The 18,682-nt window shown below is 40.3% G+C and overlaps 1 protein-coding gene across 3 annotated transcripts in view; it reads right to left on the bottom strand.

Moving 5' to 3' along the window:
- The window catches only part of LOC126051510 (protein ELYS-like), a 47,796-nt gene that overhangs the window by 12,271 nt on the left and 16,843 nt on the right, over positions 1–18,682 (bottom strand). For all 3 annotated transcript variants that reach the window (XM_049830824.1, XM_049830823.1, XM_049830825.1), the window contains exons 8-28: positions 17,125–17,275; positions 14,452–14,584; positions 14,183–14,364; positions 13,644–13,705; positions 12,576–12,704; positions 11,558–11,648; positions 11,381–11,470; positions 11,078–11,218; positions 10,187–10,291; positions 9,345–9,438; positions 7,696–7,819; positions 7,527–7,583; positions 6,192–6,338; positions 5,268–5,455; positions 4,952–5,096; positions 4,727–4,858; positions 3,472–3,619; positions 3,233–3,383; positions 2,564–2,671; positions 1,921–2,116; positions 404–601 (exon numbers count right to left, since the gene is read on the bottom strand). In XM_049830824.1, the coding sequence (XP_049686781.1) occupies positions 404–601; positions 1,921–2,116; positions 2,564–2,671; positions 3,233–3,383; positions 3,472–3,619; positions 4,727–4,858; positions 4,952–5,096; positions 5,268–5,455; positions 6,192–6,338; positions 7,527–7,583; positions 7,696–7,819; positions 9,345–9,438; positions 10,187–10,291; positions 11,078–11,218; positions 11,381–11,470; positions 11,558–11,648; positions 12,576–12,704; positions 13,644–13,705; positions 14,183–14,364; positions 14,452–14,584; positions 17,125–17,275 (2,772 nt within the window). The remainder of the gene's footprint in view (positions 1–403; positions 602–1,920; positions 2,117–2,563; positions 2,672–3,232; positions 3,384–3,471; positions 3,620–4,726; positions 4,859–4,951; positions 5,097–5,267; positions 5,456–6,191; positions 6,339–7,526; positions 7,584–7,695; positions 7,820–9,344; positions 9,439–10,186; positions 10,292–11,077; positions 11,219–11,380; positions 11,471–11,557; positions 11,649–12,575; positions 12,705–13,643; positions 13,706–14,182; positions 14,365–14,451; positions 14,585–17,124; positions 17,276–18,682) is intronic.

Raw genomic sequence — 18,682 nt, 5'->3', positions numbered from 1 at the left:
CTCATGACTTTTGTTGCTTTCAGAGGTGTTTCGTTCACAAAGCTTAACGAACCCAAACAACTGACTCAATCTGTATTCCTTACCTTCCTGCCATACCACCGTTTCGAAAGGTATAGCGGGAAGCTGCACACATGCAATTTGGAACAACCACAGCGCCTAGCGATGCTGGAGTAAAAACCACCAAGGTCCCTGGTATTTGTTATGAATATGTTCCTGCAGGCAGGTGATGTTACAGAAGGTCTAACATAACCTTTTTTGACCAAATTCAAGTCTGCTGTTCTGATTTGCTATTCCAGTTCTCAATATAAGGAGTTTTGGAAAACTATTAAGAAAAAAAACCTAAATCAAATCACAGTCTGTAAAGCCTTTAACTATAAAGATCACTAACTACAGGCCAGCTTACCCCAACAGTCCATTTTGCATTCAAGTTCTCTTCCCTGAAAGATATTCTAGGCTCCTTTGCTCGTAGAGGAGGAGTAACTGATCGTCCTGGAGATGCAGAAGGAGTTGCTAAGGGTGTAGTGCGAAGGCTGGATCTGAGAATAGACTGAGGAGTAAACGCAGGAAAACCAGAAGCAGCTGTGGCCAAAACTTTAGCTCTCTAAGAAAAAAAAAAAAATATTTAATTTAAGACCTGTTAAATCTTCAAAACAGAAGACTTCACTTGACAACAGCATTAGTTCAAATTAAACTGACTTTGTACCAGCAGAGAGGACAAAGATTAGCCTCTGCACTGCTCTTTTTCCAAAGGGACAAAAAACTTAATGGTATAAAAACCATGCGTTTTATGTTTCTTATGACTCTTTTGGCTTCTTTCTTCTTCTTTTTTTTCTTTTTTTATTAATGCAACATAAAATGTTAGTGTTCAAATTAATTTTCTGAAGAAACAAGGATATGGCATCTTCTTGTCTGCAATGCTATCTCCCATCCCAGTAACTTTTGCCATATCTACACTGCTCTTCTAAAAGGCATACAGCTTCAAATGCTACCCCAGATACAGCAACTGAAAACACTGCCATGAGAAATGGCAATCGGCAAAGCAACAGCGATACCTTCTTTCTTCTCTGATTAATCAATCCACGCACTGGACTGAATGAAGTGACACTGCTGTAAACATACCTACACATCTTCATCTAGAAGCGTTCAGGTCTCCTTACCTCAGCTCAGAAAAGATTTTACAGTATTGAATGGGTTTAAAAGGAAGAGAATGAAACCAGCTTAACGATATGGACAATAGTTAGTAAGAAGAAAAAGGTTATAATTCAGAGAGATCACTACTATTCTGTTCAGGTAGGCAAAGGCAAAAAGAGCAGCACCAAGAAGATTGATTGGTCAGTTGTTATTTCCTTACATGAGGAGAGTTTGATGGCGGTGAATGGAAAGAGAGTTTAACACAAGCATCAATACGTAGAATCCCTGCAAAAAGCCATCACTGAATTTGACAGAGACTGACATCGCTTAACTGGCATCCCTTACGTTGTCATTCCCTTAAGTGGATTAAGAAACGGAAGCATATACATTCTTGCTTGTAGGCATGCAAGTCAAACTCCACAGAGCTATTGAGCACTTAAACAATGAGATGGTTAAGCTACAAATTGCATCTCTAAGGATCTATGTGTACTGAGAAGTCCAATTTATAACCTACACTCGTTTTTATTGCATGGAGCAAAGTATTTCACGAAGCTATGGGACAATGTGCGTACGGCAGTTAACTTAGAACTAAACTTTCCCTCTTCAAGACTGTTCCCAACTTTGTCCTGCTTCCAAAAGGATTCTACGTCCAATAACCACACGCATGCTGAAAATATTCCACAGTCTGAATCCAACAGGGTCTGTGTTAAATACTGTGGTGGTTTCATGTGAAACAAAGTTTACAGGCTTTTGCTTCGGTTGGTTGATCCTGTTTTTTAAAACACAAACCTTAACCACAAGAGGTGTCTCCAGTAAATTCAGCTCTGATGCTCTTGAAAAATTCTTTTGTGAGATGGAACCAAGCATATTTGGTTTCAGCGGGCTGGGTGCCATGAATGAAGTAGAAGCACTGCATGGTGACTGCCAGCTACCACCCTGTGCTGCAGAACTTGAAGGAACAGGACGAACCACCAAATCCAGCAATCTGTGAAGAGACACAATTGAAACTGTGAACATAAATAAATACCTGAAATAAAATCATGCTGCGCTCAAGACATCTGAGGTGATACATAACAAAGACATTCAAGGAACAAGAAATACAGGTGAACCCTCACTGCTGGGCTGATGTATCAGGCCCATGAACAAGTTACAGGCCTTCTCTTGTTTTTTCATTATTTCATGACATGTCACACTTAATTTCCTAAATCCCTGCCATCTGAGGCAAGAGTAATGCAATTTTACGTGGCACAAGTGATGTGTAATTCTCATGTCAGAAGAAAATTCCTCTGCATTTCACTGCTGGGGCCACTTCAAATTCTCCACTTAGTTGTGTCCCAAACCTGACCTTTTCTTTAATAGGTACAAAACTAAAAGCAAACAGAACACTTTGCAAACACGTTTCTGAAATATTCATTCTGTAGTTCTACTATACCTGGAATAAGTTCGCGAAAATTTTGTAATAGGTGTCCCAACAAATGCATCGGGCAACTCTGCATCACGGAGAGGACGCTTTATGATTGGTGGTTCTGTAGCTCTAGGCCTAGAATTAGACGGAAAATGTAAATGACTTGCACTCTCCTCAAGTCCAAACGTACCCGAATTCAAGTTTCACCTTGAATATACCACCTCTAGGAAAATCATCTGACAACTGCTAGCTTCTTTTTTGCTCTTTATAATTCTGCCTGGTTTTGAGTAAAAAAAAAACAACCAAAAGGCAGAAATGAAGCAGAAACTGGGCCCAAAGTGGTAAAAGATTACTATTTGATCACACAATCAAGTCTACCAAAACCTGTACACCAATAGCTTGTTGGCAATCATGGTTTTCATTTCAGCTACCTTAAATTCTGTAAACACATTTAACTGTAATGTAAATAGATGTATTTGCATAAATGAGATTATCATAGCAGAAGAACTCTCGCTCCAAGTATTACTTACGATGAATTGATTCTTAAATGTTATATCTTGTAGGTGCAAAAAAGCCAAAGGAAGCTTTATTCAGGTGCCCCTTCCCTCCAAAACACTAACATAATTCAAGTGGATTTCTCTTTCTCTCTCTCCAGACACGCAGCTCAAGACTAAACTTTCTTAAAAGGCTGCTTACCTATCACGGCGTGAGCAACTGGTTTTCTGCTCACTTCCTACCCCTACTTCTCCAATTTTGGACAATACATTACTGATGAACGTTGCTCTTGTATGCACATTTCCTGCATTTGCTTGTTTTGTTACTGTTGATAACGGCTTTGGTCTTGCGACTGTAAAGCAAGAGGGGAAAAAATATCAGCCTTGTGTGATCAAAGTCGTGGTCAGTTGTCCATTGTATTTCCCTCCCCTAAACATTACCTTCTCGTAAGACCGATGAAGGCAAGTGGTAAGGCTTGGCTCTCCCTACGGCCAGCTTCCTTTGAACTCTAGGAAGGATCTTGCCATATTGGTCCAATATAGAATTTCTGGCAACTGCTCTCTCTCTCAAGCGAGGCTCACAATCATTCTGAAGAACAAAAAGCATAAAGCAAGAAGGTAACTGATTACAAGAAGTTCACTGCACACAACTATCTCTGCTATTTCTAATTAGTGAATACATTTCCTCCACAGACACTGTACAATACCGCCACTGCACAGAGTACCAGCAGTTTCTACTCCTCGGCACACACCAATTCCACCCGGTAATTTCAGCAAAGGGCAAGGCAGACTAGGATAAGAACAGAACCTACAACTTCAAGTTGAAACAATTCTGGCACTCGGCAGAACCTTACTCCGATCCACTTGTTCTCACCTGCAATATTCAAATGCCTTACGAAATAGCAGGCTTTCCTTTGTTTTTCCTGAAACGCCAATGTCCGAGATGACTGAATATTCAGGACAACTGCAAATTACAGTGGACGAAACAAATAAGAAAAGGCTACCTACACACACCTTCTGCCTGAAGTAAAGTTTTCAAATGCAGGACCTAAACCTTCCAAGACCACTTTATAAGTGCGATCCACTGGAAAACTATGGTTCCGGAAAACAGAACATGTATCACAGATTCATAACAGAAGTTCGCCAAACGCAAAATTTGTTCTGGCTGTTTTGAGAAATAGAAGTTAGATAAGAACTTCTGTCATCAAAGGGGTAAACCAGAAGTTGCGGATTCGCAGAGCTCATGCTATAACTGGAGGAAATAAAAAGAAAACCAAACCAGCACACAGATTTTACCTGTGGATTGGCATCCAGACTGCTCTCAGCTAGAAAAATAAAAGTTGTGTGCAAGATTCAAGAGATGACATACAACATACTCTTCATGCCACAGAAAAGAGTGACACAAACAGCGTTCAGCATTCCAAACCATTATTCCTTAGATGCAAACAAACTATTTTAAGTAGATTCAACAATGGTCTGCAACACTTAGTTCATAACTTCACGCAGTAGCTTTGGAGTAGTGAAATATTTTGTTCAACTTTTAGGTTCAGCTGGAACGGAAAGTGTAGAAACTTATTCCTAGTATTTCAAAGAATGGTATAGAAAACAAAGCATTGATTTTTATTTTATTTACTACCAAAAATGGTTAGTAACACCCAACAGAAACCTGCACACTTGACAGAACTTTCATGCTTACCGTAAGATTAACGTTCATTGAATGATTCAACTGCAGCGCTGGGATATAGTTGGCATGCTGAAGATGGTGGACTAAAAGAAATTCAGGATTCTGAACAGCAGTGTCGCTCTGTAAAAACTTCTCCAAACACTCCTATGCAAAATAACACATTTCAAAAATCTGTTATGATTCTGCCTCTTCTCTTTTCAAAGAGACCATTAAGATTTTTGTCGTGTCCACACTTACTTGTTCAGTGCCTGTGAAAGGTAGCTTCAGTAAGTCTTCCATTAGTCCCATCTCCTGACAGATTTCATACATGTGTTTTAAAAGCTCTTCGATGTTTAACTTCGTGGCATGTTGATGCAACAGACCCCAAGCCTCCACCACGCACCTGTAATTAAATTTTTTGAGAAGTAAAGGCTTATTAATAGTATAACCAAAAAGATGCCCCCAAACTACTGTATTCAGAGTTTAAAGAGATTTAGGGGATGGTGATTCGTATTATTTGTTCTCCACCTTTCACAATATTTGAATGCCAAAACGGTGGGATAGGTTTCTTTACCTATTGGACAACAACACAGTGAGGAAAAGCCGCACTTCACTGCTGCTTGGCATTGCTGGCTTCATCATCTGTAGGTATCTGAGGGCTCGCCTATGCTCTCCTTGGCACATCAGGGATTGAATAATTCTCCTGTGCTGCCATGACACAGTTTTGATTGTAGCTGGATGAAAGAGCAGGGCCAGTGAATTCTGTAGAGGTTAGAGGTCAGGCGTATTACGATATGCACATGCATGCACGCCACAAGAACATTCAAAAGTACCTTAAGTAAGGGTGGACGTGTCTTAAATAAACTTAGATGACTAACTACTGTAAATAAAAATTCTCAAGTATTTGCAAAAAAGAAATCCAGTTAGCCGTACAGAACAAAGTGAGTGTTTTAAAAGGAGTAATTCACACTTTTCCAGAGTAACCAAATCTCTGTGTACAAACACCACTTTTTATAAATACATTACTAAATAATAAGCTGTTCTCCCAGACAAACAGATATATTAACTTCGTGACAGGCAAAGAACAACCTTCAGCATCAGAAAGAACATGAATTAGGTTGAACAGTCACTTCTGCAGTCTTCTGCCTCAAACCTTGCTGCTATGATCGTCGTTTTAGTATTTAAAGTACCTAAAACACTGTCTTTGAGAAAGCGCTCCATCGGTCTGCTGAAAACAACCTAAATGGATGGCTTTGAAAATTCAAGTATCAAGCATTATTAAAGTTGATTTCTTCTTTGTTTTAATCAATTTCCTGTCAAAGTGGCTAAAAGAAAATTTCAGATTATAACTTATTGCTGAACATGTCGTAGCAGTATGACAAAAGGGCTTCTAATGTTGTAGCACCTGTTATTAGCTAAGCACCGATTTTTTAAAATCATTTTACAGATTAAAGCTTTGGACTGTAAGGGATGTCTAACTGAACTGTAACGTACTTACTTCGTAATCATTGTGATCTAGAAGCCAAAAACCTTGAATAAGCTTAACAAGTCCCCAAGGGATAGCAAAGGCAGTTGGGAAGGAGTCGATTGAAGTCTCTGTTTTATTCGGAAAGGAATGCATGATATCTAGCAGCAAGTAAATTGTCTGACATCAAGTATCTAGTTAAGGCTAATAAATTTGGAAGACCAAACATTTATCACATCACATTTTGAAAAACACAGTGAAATCAGAATATACAAGTGGTAGGAAGCAGAAAATACTGCCGTATTAGTCTTGCCATTTTGAGCTATTATAACCTGAGGACGGTCAGGTCCTAACCACAAAACTGCATTCTGAATAAATAGCCAGAAAGAAATACTCTTTGATTTCTGTAAGGCATTCAGAAAGGTTAACTTTAGATACTTAAATACTTCCGTTGTTACAAACTCAGGCTCCCTCTTTAGTCACTGGAGCTACCAGCTGGACATTCAAAACACCTGAACATCCAATGCTTAATTATTAAAGCAAACAATTTCTACCGTTGGTTTTTTCCCTCATTTCCAGAGTATATAGGACAATGGAAATTAAGGTGTCCTTACAAGAGAACCTAGCACTGAATGATTGACACTGGATTTAAAACAGTATGCGGATCACTCATCAGTGGTGTCATTTTCTCTTTCTGACATCCGTTTTTAGGGACATATTCTAACAAGACAGCTCTGGGGTACAACCCTTTTTAAACCCCTTGCTCTCTAGGCTCCCCTCTCGGGTTAGGCAGCAAACAACAAAAAGTAATTCTGTAGATTTCAGCAGCTTAAAAATTAAGTTTCTGCCCAATGACTTTTCTCTTCTCTCTCTTTCTTATTCCGTGTGCCTGCACTTCTAACAGAACAAAAGCAAGCACTGCTATCTGGGCAGGAAGACAGAAGACTCGGGCAAAAATCAGGTACCGGTCAGAAATCCTTCTGCTCTCAAGCAGCACGTATTACTGCATCATCCTAGTAAGCAGTCATTTGCTACAGACACGGGTGCTTTAAAAAATTAAAAACCGGGCTAAGTTTTGAGAAAAACCAAGGGAGATTTTTAGCTTTAACATTTCTTAGTAAACCTGTTTTCGCATGTCAGAAAAGACTTTGCAACAAAACATTAAAACAAAATAAATCATAAAGAATCCACAGTACAAAGAAATAAAACAACGCTCCTGTCCACGACTTCAGTCTAAACTAAATGTTTTCACTTGCACTGTGTTGGAAGCATAAATTCAAAAACGTTATTAAACGCGCAGGTGACAAACATTTAAGAACATTTATGTGCATATACTGAAGGTGTAGTAAAAATAACGAGAAAGGATACAATTGCATGTTTGTAGCTTTCTTCAATGCCTTCTAGCAAATAGAGATCCAGCAGTGCCTGAAAATGAAAAATCAAAAGTTCTTTAAAAACTCCTGTCTTTCATCAATCATTGGCTTTTGGGTGGGGCTTTGGGGGGTTCGTTGCTGTTTTCAGTGAACATAACACTCACGTGTAAACTAGCAGGTGGGTATTTCCCAGTTCCTCCTTCATCTCTCCGCCACAACTTCTCAACTTGGTCTCCTAACTGGGAAACCATTCCATCAATCATCAAGCAGTCAGAATCCCATTTTCCTCTGGAACAAAAGGTAGCAAGGATTTGGAGAGTCAAACACTGATTCCAGCCTCTCAGTGTAACAGATCTCCTCCAGTCAAACCAAACAAAAAAAAGCTCCCACGAGGCAAAGAAAGTGACAAACACACAAAGGCATGATTATGACTTGAAACGGCACATGAAAGGAATGTCTGAGTCAGATGAAAGATCTTTGATAGATCATACTGAATTATTAGAGGAATTCCAAATAGACATCCTGGAAAGCTCCCCTACTAAGGGACCTTTTCGTTTTCAGGTTTTCTCTTTTGTTGTCTTGTAGTACAAAGGAAGTGTGAACTAAGTTTTTTATGTGCCAGAAATAACCACTCTCCTACTGTCTAACAGAGGAAACGCAACAGTGTCAAAATACCAGGACTATTCTTTAACGCAAGTCTAATGCCTCCCGTTGGAGTGTTCCAATACACAGCTGTGAGAAGAAGACAACACCACGGAAAGTTCAGATTTCGTTCTCAGCATCTCACTTTTCTTACTGAAAAAAAGTTGTTTTCAGAAAGCTGAGCATACAGGTGAAGTTTAGTGTTATCTTAAGCAGCATTTATGTTTCTATGCACATCCCCATTATGTTTCTATGCACAGACCATTACAACCACGGATGGGTGAACCTTTAAAAATTGCTTTCTTCACAAGTCCATCGCAATCTTTGGCTGACTGGGACACTACCCTTTCATTTCCCCATCATAAGAAGCAGAAAGAGCACACTGGAGGTTGTATGCTTCTAAGGAACACCTGAGCCGGTATGTAAGTTACTTGAGAAGTAAGCTAAGTAAGATGAACTTTAAAGTCAATAGCTACTACGCCGCAGCTTGCACCTTAACTCATCTTGCAGCATCCTCTTCTTGTTTGCAGTGCCATAGCCTAAGCTTCTTTAGCTCTTTATTTAGTTTTCAGCACAATTTCCAAAGAAAAATCTATTATCGTCTAATCCAAGGCATATCACCTATATGCTAGTGAGCTAGCACAGCAAAGAGACTTCACGTTCAGCAAGTGACTTTTATCCAACAGCCAGTAGAGTGCTAGGTGTGCCAACTACATCAAACTCTGACTATCTCATTAAATCACACAAATGTACTTGTGATTTAGGCCAATACAGTTATTACCATCACTCGCTAGTCAATAAACGAGATGAGGTTTGTTTTGTTTTTAAAACTTGCTTTCTTCTCTGTCCAAAGCACCTGTTCTGTGAACGCCGTGCTTTGCTGAACGGGAGATCGCTGACCCTCTCCTGAACACATGACCTTTTTCAGTAGTACCAAATTTTACAGATTGGCCGCTGGATTAAGTACGCTACCAAGAAACGACGATGCCAACAAGTGGTACTAAGCAGTGTTATATACACATATTTTAACACAAGAAAGTAACCTCCGTGTTCAAGAGAACGCACGCATCACTGAAGAGAAGAGCAAATACCAACTGTTGATAGCAAAGCCACGCGCTGCCACTTCTGAATTTGCAGTGATAGTGTTCTCGAGTTTTCCTGTAAGGCTTACCTTGATAAACACTCAAGTTTCTGTCGATGACCAGTGTAGTAGCTCTGAATCAGACGGTAATTGTAGAAAGGTCTACCCAAATGCATATCATCATCTACAGGCAATAAAGTAAAAGAAAGTTAAAGAAGCAATATCACATTTTGAAACTAAAACGTTTGACTAAAAGACAGACGATCATATGAGCTAAGCATCAAGAAGCACACAGGCAAGCCTCCAACTTTGAAAGAAGCCAGTCCTCTTTCTGCCTTTGCTAAAGGAGTGGTAAGACACAAGACTCAACTCCTTCTTCTCTCAAGTGCCATTTCAAGTTTACAATTGAGGTAGCATTCAGAACACGTACTGTAAGCGGAAGCTCACTACAGAAAGGACAATTCTCAAAGGGAATGGTTTCTTAAACATGTCCTGTGAGCATTTGTGAGACAATGAAGGCTGACAATAGACTTTATAATCCACCCAAATAAAGAAGTATTGCCGAGGTGTATTTTTTCCTCAAGCAATGAATAAAAAGTTCCAAACACGCAGGTAATGCCTTTGCTGTAAAAACAAGCATTCCAGTATTTGTTGTGTAACAGTAATTTGTTTAAAATCCCAAGTCTTTCAAGCTGTGGACACAAGCAACTCCTTCAAGTCAGAGGCTTATTGCTCTTTCTAAGGAACATCCAGGAAAGAAACTGCTTGCATTATCCTACCCTATGCGTTTGAAAAAAACAGTAAAATCTCCGTTTCACCAACAGAACTTCAGCACTGACAAAACATTTACAAAAACACGGCTAAGCATGTGTTCATCAGAATCACTTACTGGATAGTCTCCCGGTTACAAATGTATTACAGGTTATGCTTACCTAAACCCTCTGGAAGGAGACTGGATCGACAGAACCAGATGACCACTTGTGCATACAAAGAAAGGAGGCCAGTTACCACCTGCTTGTTTGTCAAGTCAGTAAAACCTGAAAAAAAGGCGTAAGATGATTTTTGTTATCCAATTCCTTTCATTTTTACAAAACCCCCTTCATCATCCCAAATAGAAAGTGTAGAAGCAACTCGGTAGAAATCGTGGTCTTTGCATTTCTCACTCTGTAGCACCTTCTTATTTGAAGAAAAAAACCACATTCACCACCAAAACAAAAAAGCAACCCCTACAAAGAACCAGATCCACTAAAGGTTAAAAGAAAAAAACCCTCAAGCCAGAACTATTAAATACACTCACAAATAAGACATTTGTTCTTCACGTAGCGGGGATTTTTACCGTAGCAAAGGGATAGTCTTCTTTTCCCCCTCAATATGCCAAGGACAAGTGATAACATAAAAAGCTACAGAAACTCAAGTAACTTATTTCACAAGTTACTCATTTGTGCTTCCTTTGTATTTTCTAGCAATTTGCAGTACAATATTCGCATGCAATTATAAATTGCTAGCTAAGAATTAAAAGGAATCATTTGCAGCTCTACCACATCCGGTTGCTGGAATCTCCACCCAGCTGCTTACACAGCTTCTTGCTGAATGTAGCCTCCCCTACCCACTTGCATGAACTCCACAACCAACTATTTCCCTGAAATCAACGCATATTAAGTGGTAGTCCCAACTTCTCAGATTTAAGCCCCTTCTCCCAGCTAAATTTGGCTGTCTTCCAATCATCAAAACCAACAGAAGCTCATCTTTCCACACTTACAACTCAAGCATAATTCCAAATCTTAGTAAAACATACCAAAGATTTCATAGATACTATTACAAACCTTTTTCAGTAAGCTCTTGTGCTTCTGTTAGAAAACAGGTTAAGACCGTGCTAAGGTTGCTCAAAAGCAACTGGCAGTGCTGAAGAGACTGTAACGTCTGCGGGTCAACAAAGTTGCGAGAGCCATCAAACAGCGGAACACCTTTTCAAGAATAAATATTACATCATTAGCCTGCAGAGCAATTTCAGAGTTTCAAAGTACGCTTAAAGAACCCCGTGCGGTACCATATACCGCCACATTCCTGAATACGCTCAACTAGAAAGAACCATTTTATGTTTGCAGAATGACTACACTAGTACTCACATATTTGGTCAAACTCATCTTTTGCATAGATCACTTTGTTCCATGTCCACTCAAGAACAAACCGTAAATTAGCAGCAGAACTTGGCTGCGCTTTAAAAAAAGAAAACAAAAAAGAAATGAATCGACAATTGCAAACTAGAAAAATAGATAACATAAGAACAACGTAAGAAATATTACCTTCAGATGCCCAATGTTTAATGCATCCAGTAAGAAGTTCTAAAGAACCTGTCTGGACAGCAGCTGACAATACCGCTTCTAACTGCTCCTCCTAAACGTAACCGACAAAATAAACTGAGAATCTTACATGTTTTCAATATCTGAACCAGCAACAGCAAGCGTTTGTTTCTAACTGTACACTCATTCAGGCATCACACAGTCCGCTAGTACACACACAGCTAATTCCACGTTCCTTTTCTTGACTCTAGCCACAGGCTGCACTGCTTGTTGGTCTGAGAAACACGTTAAACTCTTCCTCTAACATTGCAACTTACTGAAGGCTGATTCTAACCTTTATTTGCATGCCTCTGCAGCATAGTCTCAGTTTACCGAGTTCCAATTCACTGTTTCCGGTAACATCCTCTGCTAATACCCGTCACGCATTTTGCACGTAGAAGTTTGCCATCAGGAATGCGTGAAGGGGACAGAGCAAAGACAACGGTGCAACGCTTGCACGGAAACAGTGAAGCTAAGGTCAAGCAGCTTCCTAGACTCTGAAGACATGAAGCAGTTCAGACACCCAAAACTTTATCATTTTCTAAAATGACAGAAAAAGACGTGAAACATGTAAATTCTAATACGTTTAAATTTTAGGCTGCTCAAATACTGTATTATAATGCAGTGGTAATCCTTACCAGCGAGGTAAGGATATTGCACAGGTATGCACAGACGTGCGATTATTAAGTAGCAGCTTATTTCAGCTGGTGTTGTGATACTTCTTTCAGGTGAAAAGATCCTTCATAAATTTTTACATTTTTCTTTTTGTCTTTTTTTTTTTTGTTTGTTTCGTTGGGTTTTTTTAAACAACTCACTAGTTTAGATCTAAGAATACTGTAACTTCTGCTAACTCAAGTCAACACCTACAGTTCAATGTAACTCGCGAATAATAGGAAAATCAGATTATCATGTCTTGTAGCCTCTACAGCCTTGTCAGACAAGATGGATGTATTTCCCCCTTGATTCCCTGATACGCACTCACCTGACTCAAACTGGATGGCTGGACATCAACGTGTCTTGGAGAGAGCAAGCCAGCTACCAGACACCTGTTGTAGCTATCATGAATGGCTTCACTTATAGAAGGACCAGATTTCTTTAAAAAATTCAAGGTCTAAAACATCAATCAAAAAACACAGATTAAGACAGCAGTATTATTCAGTCAATAAGGTTCTGAATAATCGCTAAGAGATATAATATAAATATTCACTTAAACTGTCAGAAAGTTTGCATTGATAATATGCTTTAGGTTAGCAATCTGAATAACCAGTACTATGTACAGTCTTAAAGACAGCAGCAAAACTAATTGCTACGGTTTATAAAAAATGTACTGTAAAACACCAATACCTTTGCGATGGCTAAACTTTTAGGTATTTTCTAGCTTCTCTGTCAATACACAGACCTTTTTTGACCCTGAACACTGACACAAAATATATTCTGTATAAGCTAAAGCTAGCACACAACTCCAAATCACGCTTTGGAAGACCCTTTTTGTGCTTGTTTGTGCACAAGTCGATTTATGTTGGAAACACTTAGTGAGCTGAAATTTAATTCAAAATTATTTGTCACAAGCTGTGCAGTGGCTTGGAAGTTTCAGTTCGCCCAAGTGCGGGAGAAAAAAATAATCATTTTTCTCAAACAGTTAAGTAATATTTCATTTTCTCCATTCTGCCCTCCTTTTTCAAGTTAATCAGGCATCAAAACCCTAACTCAAGACTATGGACGCAGTTCCACTGATGAGTAATGCAGAATAACACCTTTCCCCAACTTCCACAACATTTTTGTTCTTGCTCCTACAAAAGCAACGTTGTATTCCGCTCTAGACATTCAATCCCTCAGCGTGCTTCAACAGGAGACAGTGGTAGTTTTACAGTCCCAAGAGTGGACCTAAAATATTACCATTTCCATAAAACTGGCAGGACACATTTGCAATCATGCGTGTGGATGGGCAGGATGGGCATAAAATGGTCTCTGACACTGAAAGCAGTGCAATAGAAAACAGAGGAAAGGTTCATCTCTTGCCATTCTCAATAAAGATACAGTAAAAGATCACCTCCTTCTGGAAGCCAGTGCAAGTCATATGAACAACTCCGGAGTTCAGCAAGCACGTACCATCTGCAGAGACAATGAACGTTTGACAGCCTTCCATACTCTCGCACTTAGCTTATGACCAGTTTACGTTTTGTAAATAGCAGTATCTGGAAAGCTGTAACTGAGTACCCATTTTCTTCGTCAGATCACTTCCAAACTTATTTTTTTGAAAATAATTACTGCGTGTAGAAATTTTATCTCTAGTGCTAGCGAGGTGCCCTGCTCTGGGCTTCAGTTCAACCTCATTTCATTTGATGACCATCACCACTTCACAGGCTACATTACAAAAGCACCAAAACCCAAACCTCAGCAGACTGTCAGGTATGTGTCACAGCATTAAACACCTTGTTAGTACAACGTAATCAAGGGTTGGGCTTGTGAGGGTTTGGGGCTTTTTGGTTTCCGATGGGTTTTGAGTGACAAACAATGAACAGGAGAACCAATAAATGGCATTTGACCTCACTTTAAGCTTATCACTATCAAAAGCAGTGAAATACCTACCAAAATTGTAGGAGCTTGGGTTAAAAAACTGCTCAGGTGGTGGATAACATGGAGGAACTCCCCGACTTAGACTCCGCTCATGTATCAGAATATCCAAAATGGGGTTTGGAGAAGTCATGCTTATTACAGTATCCAGTGACCACAACGCAAAATAGGGGCAATCATGAAGGAGTTCTTCTGGCCTGAAAGCAAGCAAGTGCATAAGCTAAACACCGACTTTCAAATGATTGATTTGTAGGGATATTGAAAACAACTTAATAAAAATATACCTTAGTGAATCTGGCATTTGAGCATGATACCAGCGATTAATGTCAAATACACCCAAGTAAGCAGATGGTTTTCCCTGACCATATGTATTCACTTGCCAGCTGAAGAGCGATACACTGGTGTCAGGCGATATTACTGTAAAAGACAAGACATTGTTTCTTGTTTGTAGAAAATAACGCTATAGCTGATATATTTAAAACACCACTTCCTATTTTGGCTTAATTCTGTTATATCACTCACGAAGCACAACACTCACTAAGAATAACAAAAACAAAATTTACGGAATAGCAAACATCTCTGTGACAGGTTTCAGTCATACTGCCCCCTCTTCTTGTATCACTCAGCAGGCACTATTCATTTCCAGACTGGACTCAGTTACAGGTTTTAAGAATAGCTCCTTTCCAGCACATTCAGAATGAACGAACACAATTATCACACAAAACAAATACAAAAACCCCAAACCCAACAAACGGGAAATTGGAATAAAGATTTTAACATAAAACATTCACAATGTTATACTCCACTTCTCTCAATAAGTGGAATGGTTTGTCTTCTCTGGGGAGAACGCATTCTCCAGATGGAAGCAAAGGATGTGGTATATCATTTACCCTAGTAGAGTAAGGAAGGCGGCGACAGTTTGTTTGGCAAAATGTTTCTCTGTTCTCTGCTGAATTCATCATTACGTTTAGGGATCCTCACACACTTTACTACGTTTCATTGTGAACACCTGTGCCGCTTCCGTTTTGTAGCTGCTGCAAGTGCCTTTGAAGATACCAATTAATTTCATTATTCAGAAGACAGCTTCGTTGCTAGCCTCAACCCACATCCAACAGCAGCTCCTGTGTGCCTAGAACTTCACTCAAACAGATTCTGAATAAGAGCTAATTAGAAACCATCAGAGAAATTACAGGTATTTCTCCATGCCTCATGCTTCATAAAAAGGAGACAGAAAGGGGCTTTGTTGTTCTTATTTTGGTTTGGGGTTTTTTTTGTCGGGTGTGGTGGAGTGGTGGTGTGTGTTTGTTTTTAACAAGCTTTTAGGAGGCACTCTCCTCAGAAACGTGACACGAGTGGAGAAAATCCAAAGGGGTTTTTGTTAGATTTGGACACACTGTTGACAGAGGGTGGCATCACAAAAGAGATGCAAGTTGCCGCTTCAGGACTAAGTCAAAGATGATAAACAGAAGTAGCCTAGAAAGATCATGCAAGTGTCTTCTTTGTAAACATCATACATCAGTAAAGGCCAGTAAGAAGAGAGGGAAGGTGAATAACGCAGTCAAAACAAAGGGACATGGAAGTTATCACTGCAGCAGGCTCAAAAATATGGTCAGAGCATAAGTGAAGTTGTAAACCCAGAGATGGACATTTAATTATTGCAAGATAATGAAAGACATCGTAGGAGTTTTAACTGTGCATATGGACAAGGAAAGCTATTGCTTTAAGAACTTGCAGGTGTAGGGACCTATTAGATTTAGAGAGGAAGAAATGGACAGGCAGATCATAGAATCATAGAGTTGCTTAGGTTGGAAAAGACCTTTATGCTCATTGAGCCCAACTCTAAACCCAACTGCCAAGTCCGCCACCAAACCACGTCCCTAAGCGCCACGTCTCCCTGTCTTTTACATACCTCCAGGGATGGCGACTCACCCCCGGGCAGCCTGTTCCAATGCTTCGTAACCCAGTCAGTGAAGAAATTTTTCCTAATATCCAACCTGAACCTCCCCAGGCGCAACTTGAGGCCATTTCCTCTCGTCCTATCACTTGCTACCTGGGAGAAGAGACCAACACTACACCTCGCTACAACCTCCTTTCAGGTACTCATAGGGAGCGGTAAGATCTCCCCTCAGCCTCCTCTTCTCCAGGCTAAACAACCCCAGTTGCCTCAGCTGCCCCCCGTAAGACTTGTTCTCCAGACCCTTCACCAGCTCTGTTGCCCTTCTTTGGATGCACTCCAGCACCTCAATGTCTTTCTTGTAGCGAGGGGCCCAAAGCCAGGCAGCTTTCCAGCCACTCCTTCCCAAGCCTGTAGTGTTGCATGGGGTTCTTGTGACCCAAGAGCAGGACCTGGCACTTAGCCTTGATGAACATCATACAGTTGGCCTTGGCCCATTGAGCCAGCCTGTCCAGATCCCTCCACAGAGCCTCTGTAGACCCTCAAGCAGATCAACACTCCCACCCAACTTGGTGTCATCTGCAAACTTACTGAGGGTGCACTCAATCCCCTCGTCCAGATCATTGACAGAGATATTAAACAGAACTGGCCCCAATACCCAGCCCTGGGGAACACCACTTGTGACCGGCCACCAGCTGGATGCAGATGCAGACATAGGTTGGAACAGGGAAAGAAAAATTCAGGTAACACTCCTAAGCAATGGGGAGCATCATCTTATTGTTCAAAGATGACAGCTGGAGGAATAAAACGACTGGCAAGCATCATGCAGGTGACCCCACCGTACATTGCTACAGCATGTCAGCAAGCATAAAATACAACTTATTTTTTCCTTTAAAGAAGTCCCATATAACTTAAGCACCCATTTTTTTCTTTATAAATAAGCCCAACAAGCTAGTCTGTAAAGGTATTCAAGACTCACAGACTGGGGTACAGAACAGCATTCATTGCTTAGATTCCAAAACTACTTATTTTAGAATAACCAAACAGGGACATTAGAACAAACCTTCATTAACGCTATCCTCTCTGTCAACATGGTTGCGAAATTTTTCTACGGTCTGACAGCTAAGTAGTTTGGTATTGCTGGTCTGCCCTCTCAAGGGAAAGACTCCACCCGTAAGATCTAAACTGTACCTTTCATCACAGTACTCCAGACCCTGGGGAAAAAATAAAAGGAGAGAGAAGAGGTCATTTTGACATAAAAACATACATTATAGCTAAATATGAAAGAATGTGTATACGTATAATATAATATGCCTATTGTACTGTATATTTCCCACGAGCTTATTTCTGACGGCAAATAGAAACTACATCTGACGTGCAAGAGAATGAAGCGTCAAATAGTAACGGGCTTTGCACATTTTCAAAATTTAGCATTTCCCTAGCTAAAATTTGCTCTGAAGTATGCACAGTTCCTTCTCCTTTATCAAGTAACTTTGGAAATAACAGACATGTGCAGAGTAGATAGGAAAAATCTAAACCATCTCTTCGAAAAACTAGCATGAAGCCTAAGCAAAGAATCCCATTTTTATTGCAGAAGGAATAATCACCAAACACAGTTTATCATAAAAGATGTCCTGAACAGGTCCACCATGCCAAAAGACCCTTTCGTCGGATAAAGTACTACAACTCCATCAACCTCTTAGAGACGAATTTTAACCGCTAGAAATTTCAACTTTTATTCATCTAGGAAGAGCCAGTCCCTCCCAAAGTTAGGGCTGAGGGAAGCGAAAAAAGATATCAAACAATTCCTGCCTAAGACAACTTCTGAAGCAAAACAGTGTATTTTAAGCTCTCCACTGGGGCAAGCAAATCTAAGTTAAGGAACTCCACTGCGTGGAAGATGTTAAATAATGACTTCATTGACCCGTAAAATCTGAAGACAGTTTTCAAATGAGATGCACTCGTCAGACTCTGATGTGGAAGTGGAGGCTGTATACTCTATCCACCTGCAAGCATCACGTAGGACAAATGTAAAGGTGCACTCCATGACCATGGCTGGATGCACTAGATTTCAAGGTTTCTTTCAAGCTTCTGTGAACTCTCTTCAGCGAACAAGGGTCAACAGTAGATTCCTCCTCCTTTACTCAAATTTGGCCTGGCAACTGGGAACAACTCTTAAATTTTCTGCCACGGAAGACGGACAAGAAACTTGACTCAGCCAGTCACGCAGGCAGACTAGTCACGTAGTACTGACCAATCTGTGACTACAGGGAAGTATTCCGACACTCCAAGTGTCCTCTATAGAACACAGATCCTGTACTAATGCTTCTTTTATGTTTTTTTTCCGGGGGGGGGGGAGTTGTTTGGGGGGTTTTTTGGCAGTAGGTGTTAGCAAGTCTTGGTATGAAGCTACATGTGTTAAGTGGCTCATCTGGAAGCTAGCTGAAGAACCTGACTTTTCCCCCCAGAGGTCCAGCTGTTTAGTTCTCTCTTCAACTACCTTGTGAGATTGGTTCCTGTTTCAACCTTGCACAACGCTCATCACAGGAACGCAGGAACAGCAGGGGAGTAAAATATCTCAAAGCCAGAAACTGGTGCCTGACACCTCTTAGAAGCCTGTG

The sequence above is a fragment of the Accipiter gentilis genome, chromosome 28 (genome assembly GCF_929443795.1).
Source record: "Accipiter gentilis chromosome 28, bAccGen1.1, whole genome shotgun sequence".
Classification (NCBI taxonomy): domain Eukaryota; kingdom Metazoa; phylum Chordata; class Aves; order Accipitriformes; family Accipitridae; genus Astur; species Astur gentilis.
This window is presented reverse-complemented; position numbering and strand designations above follow the sequence as displayed.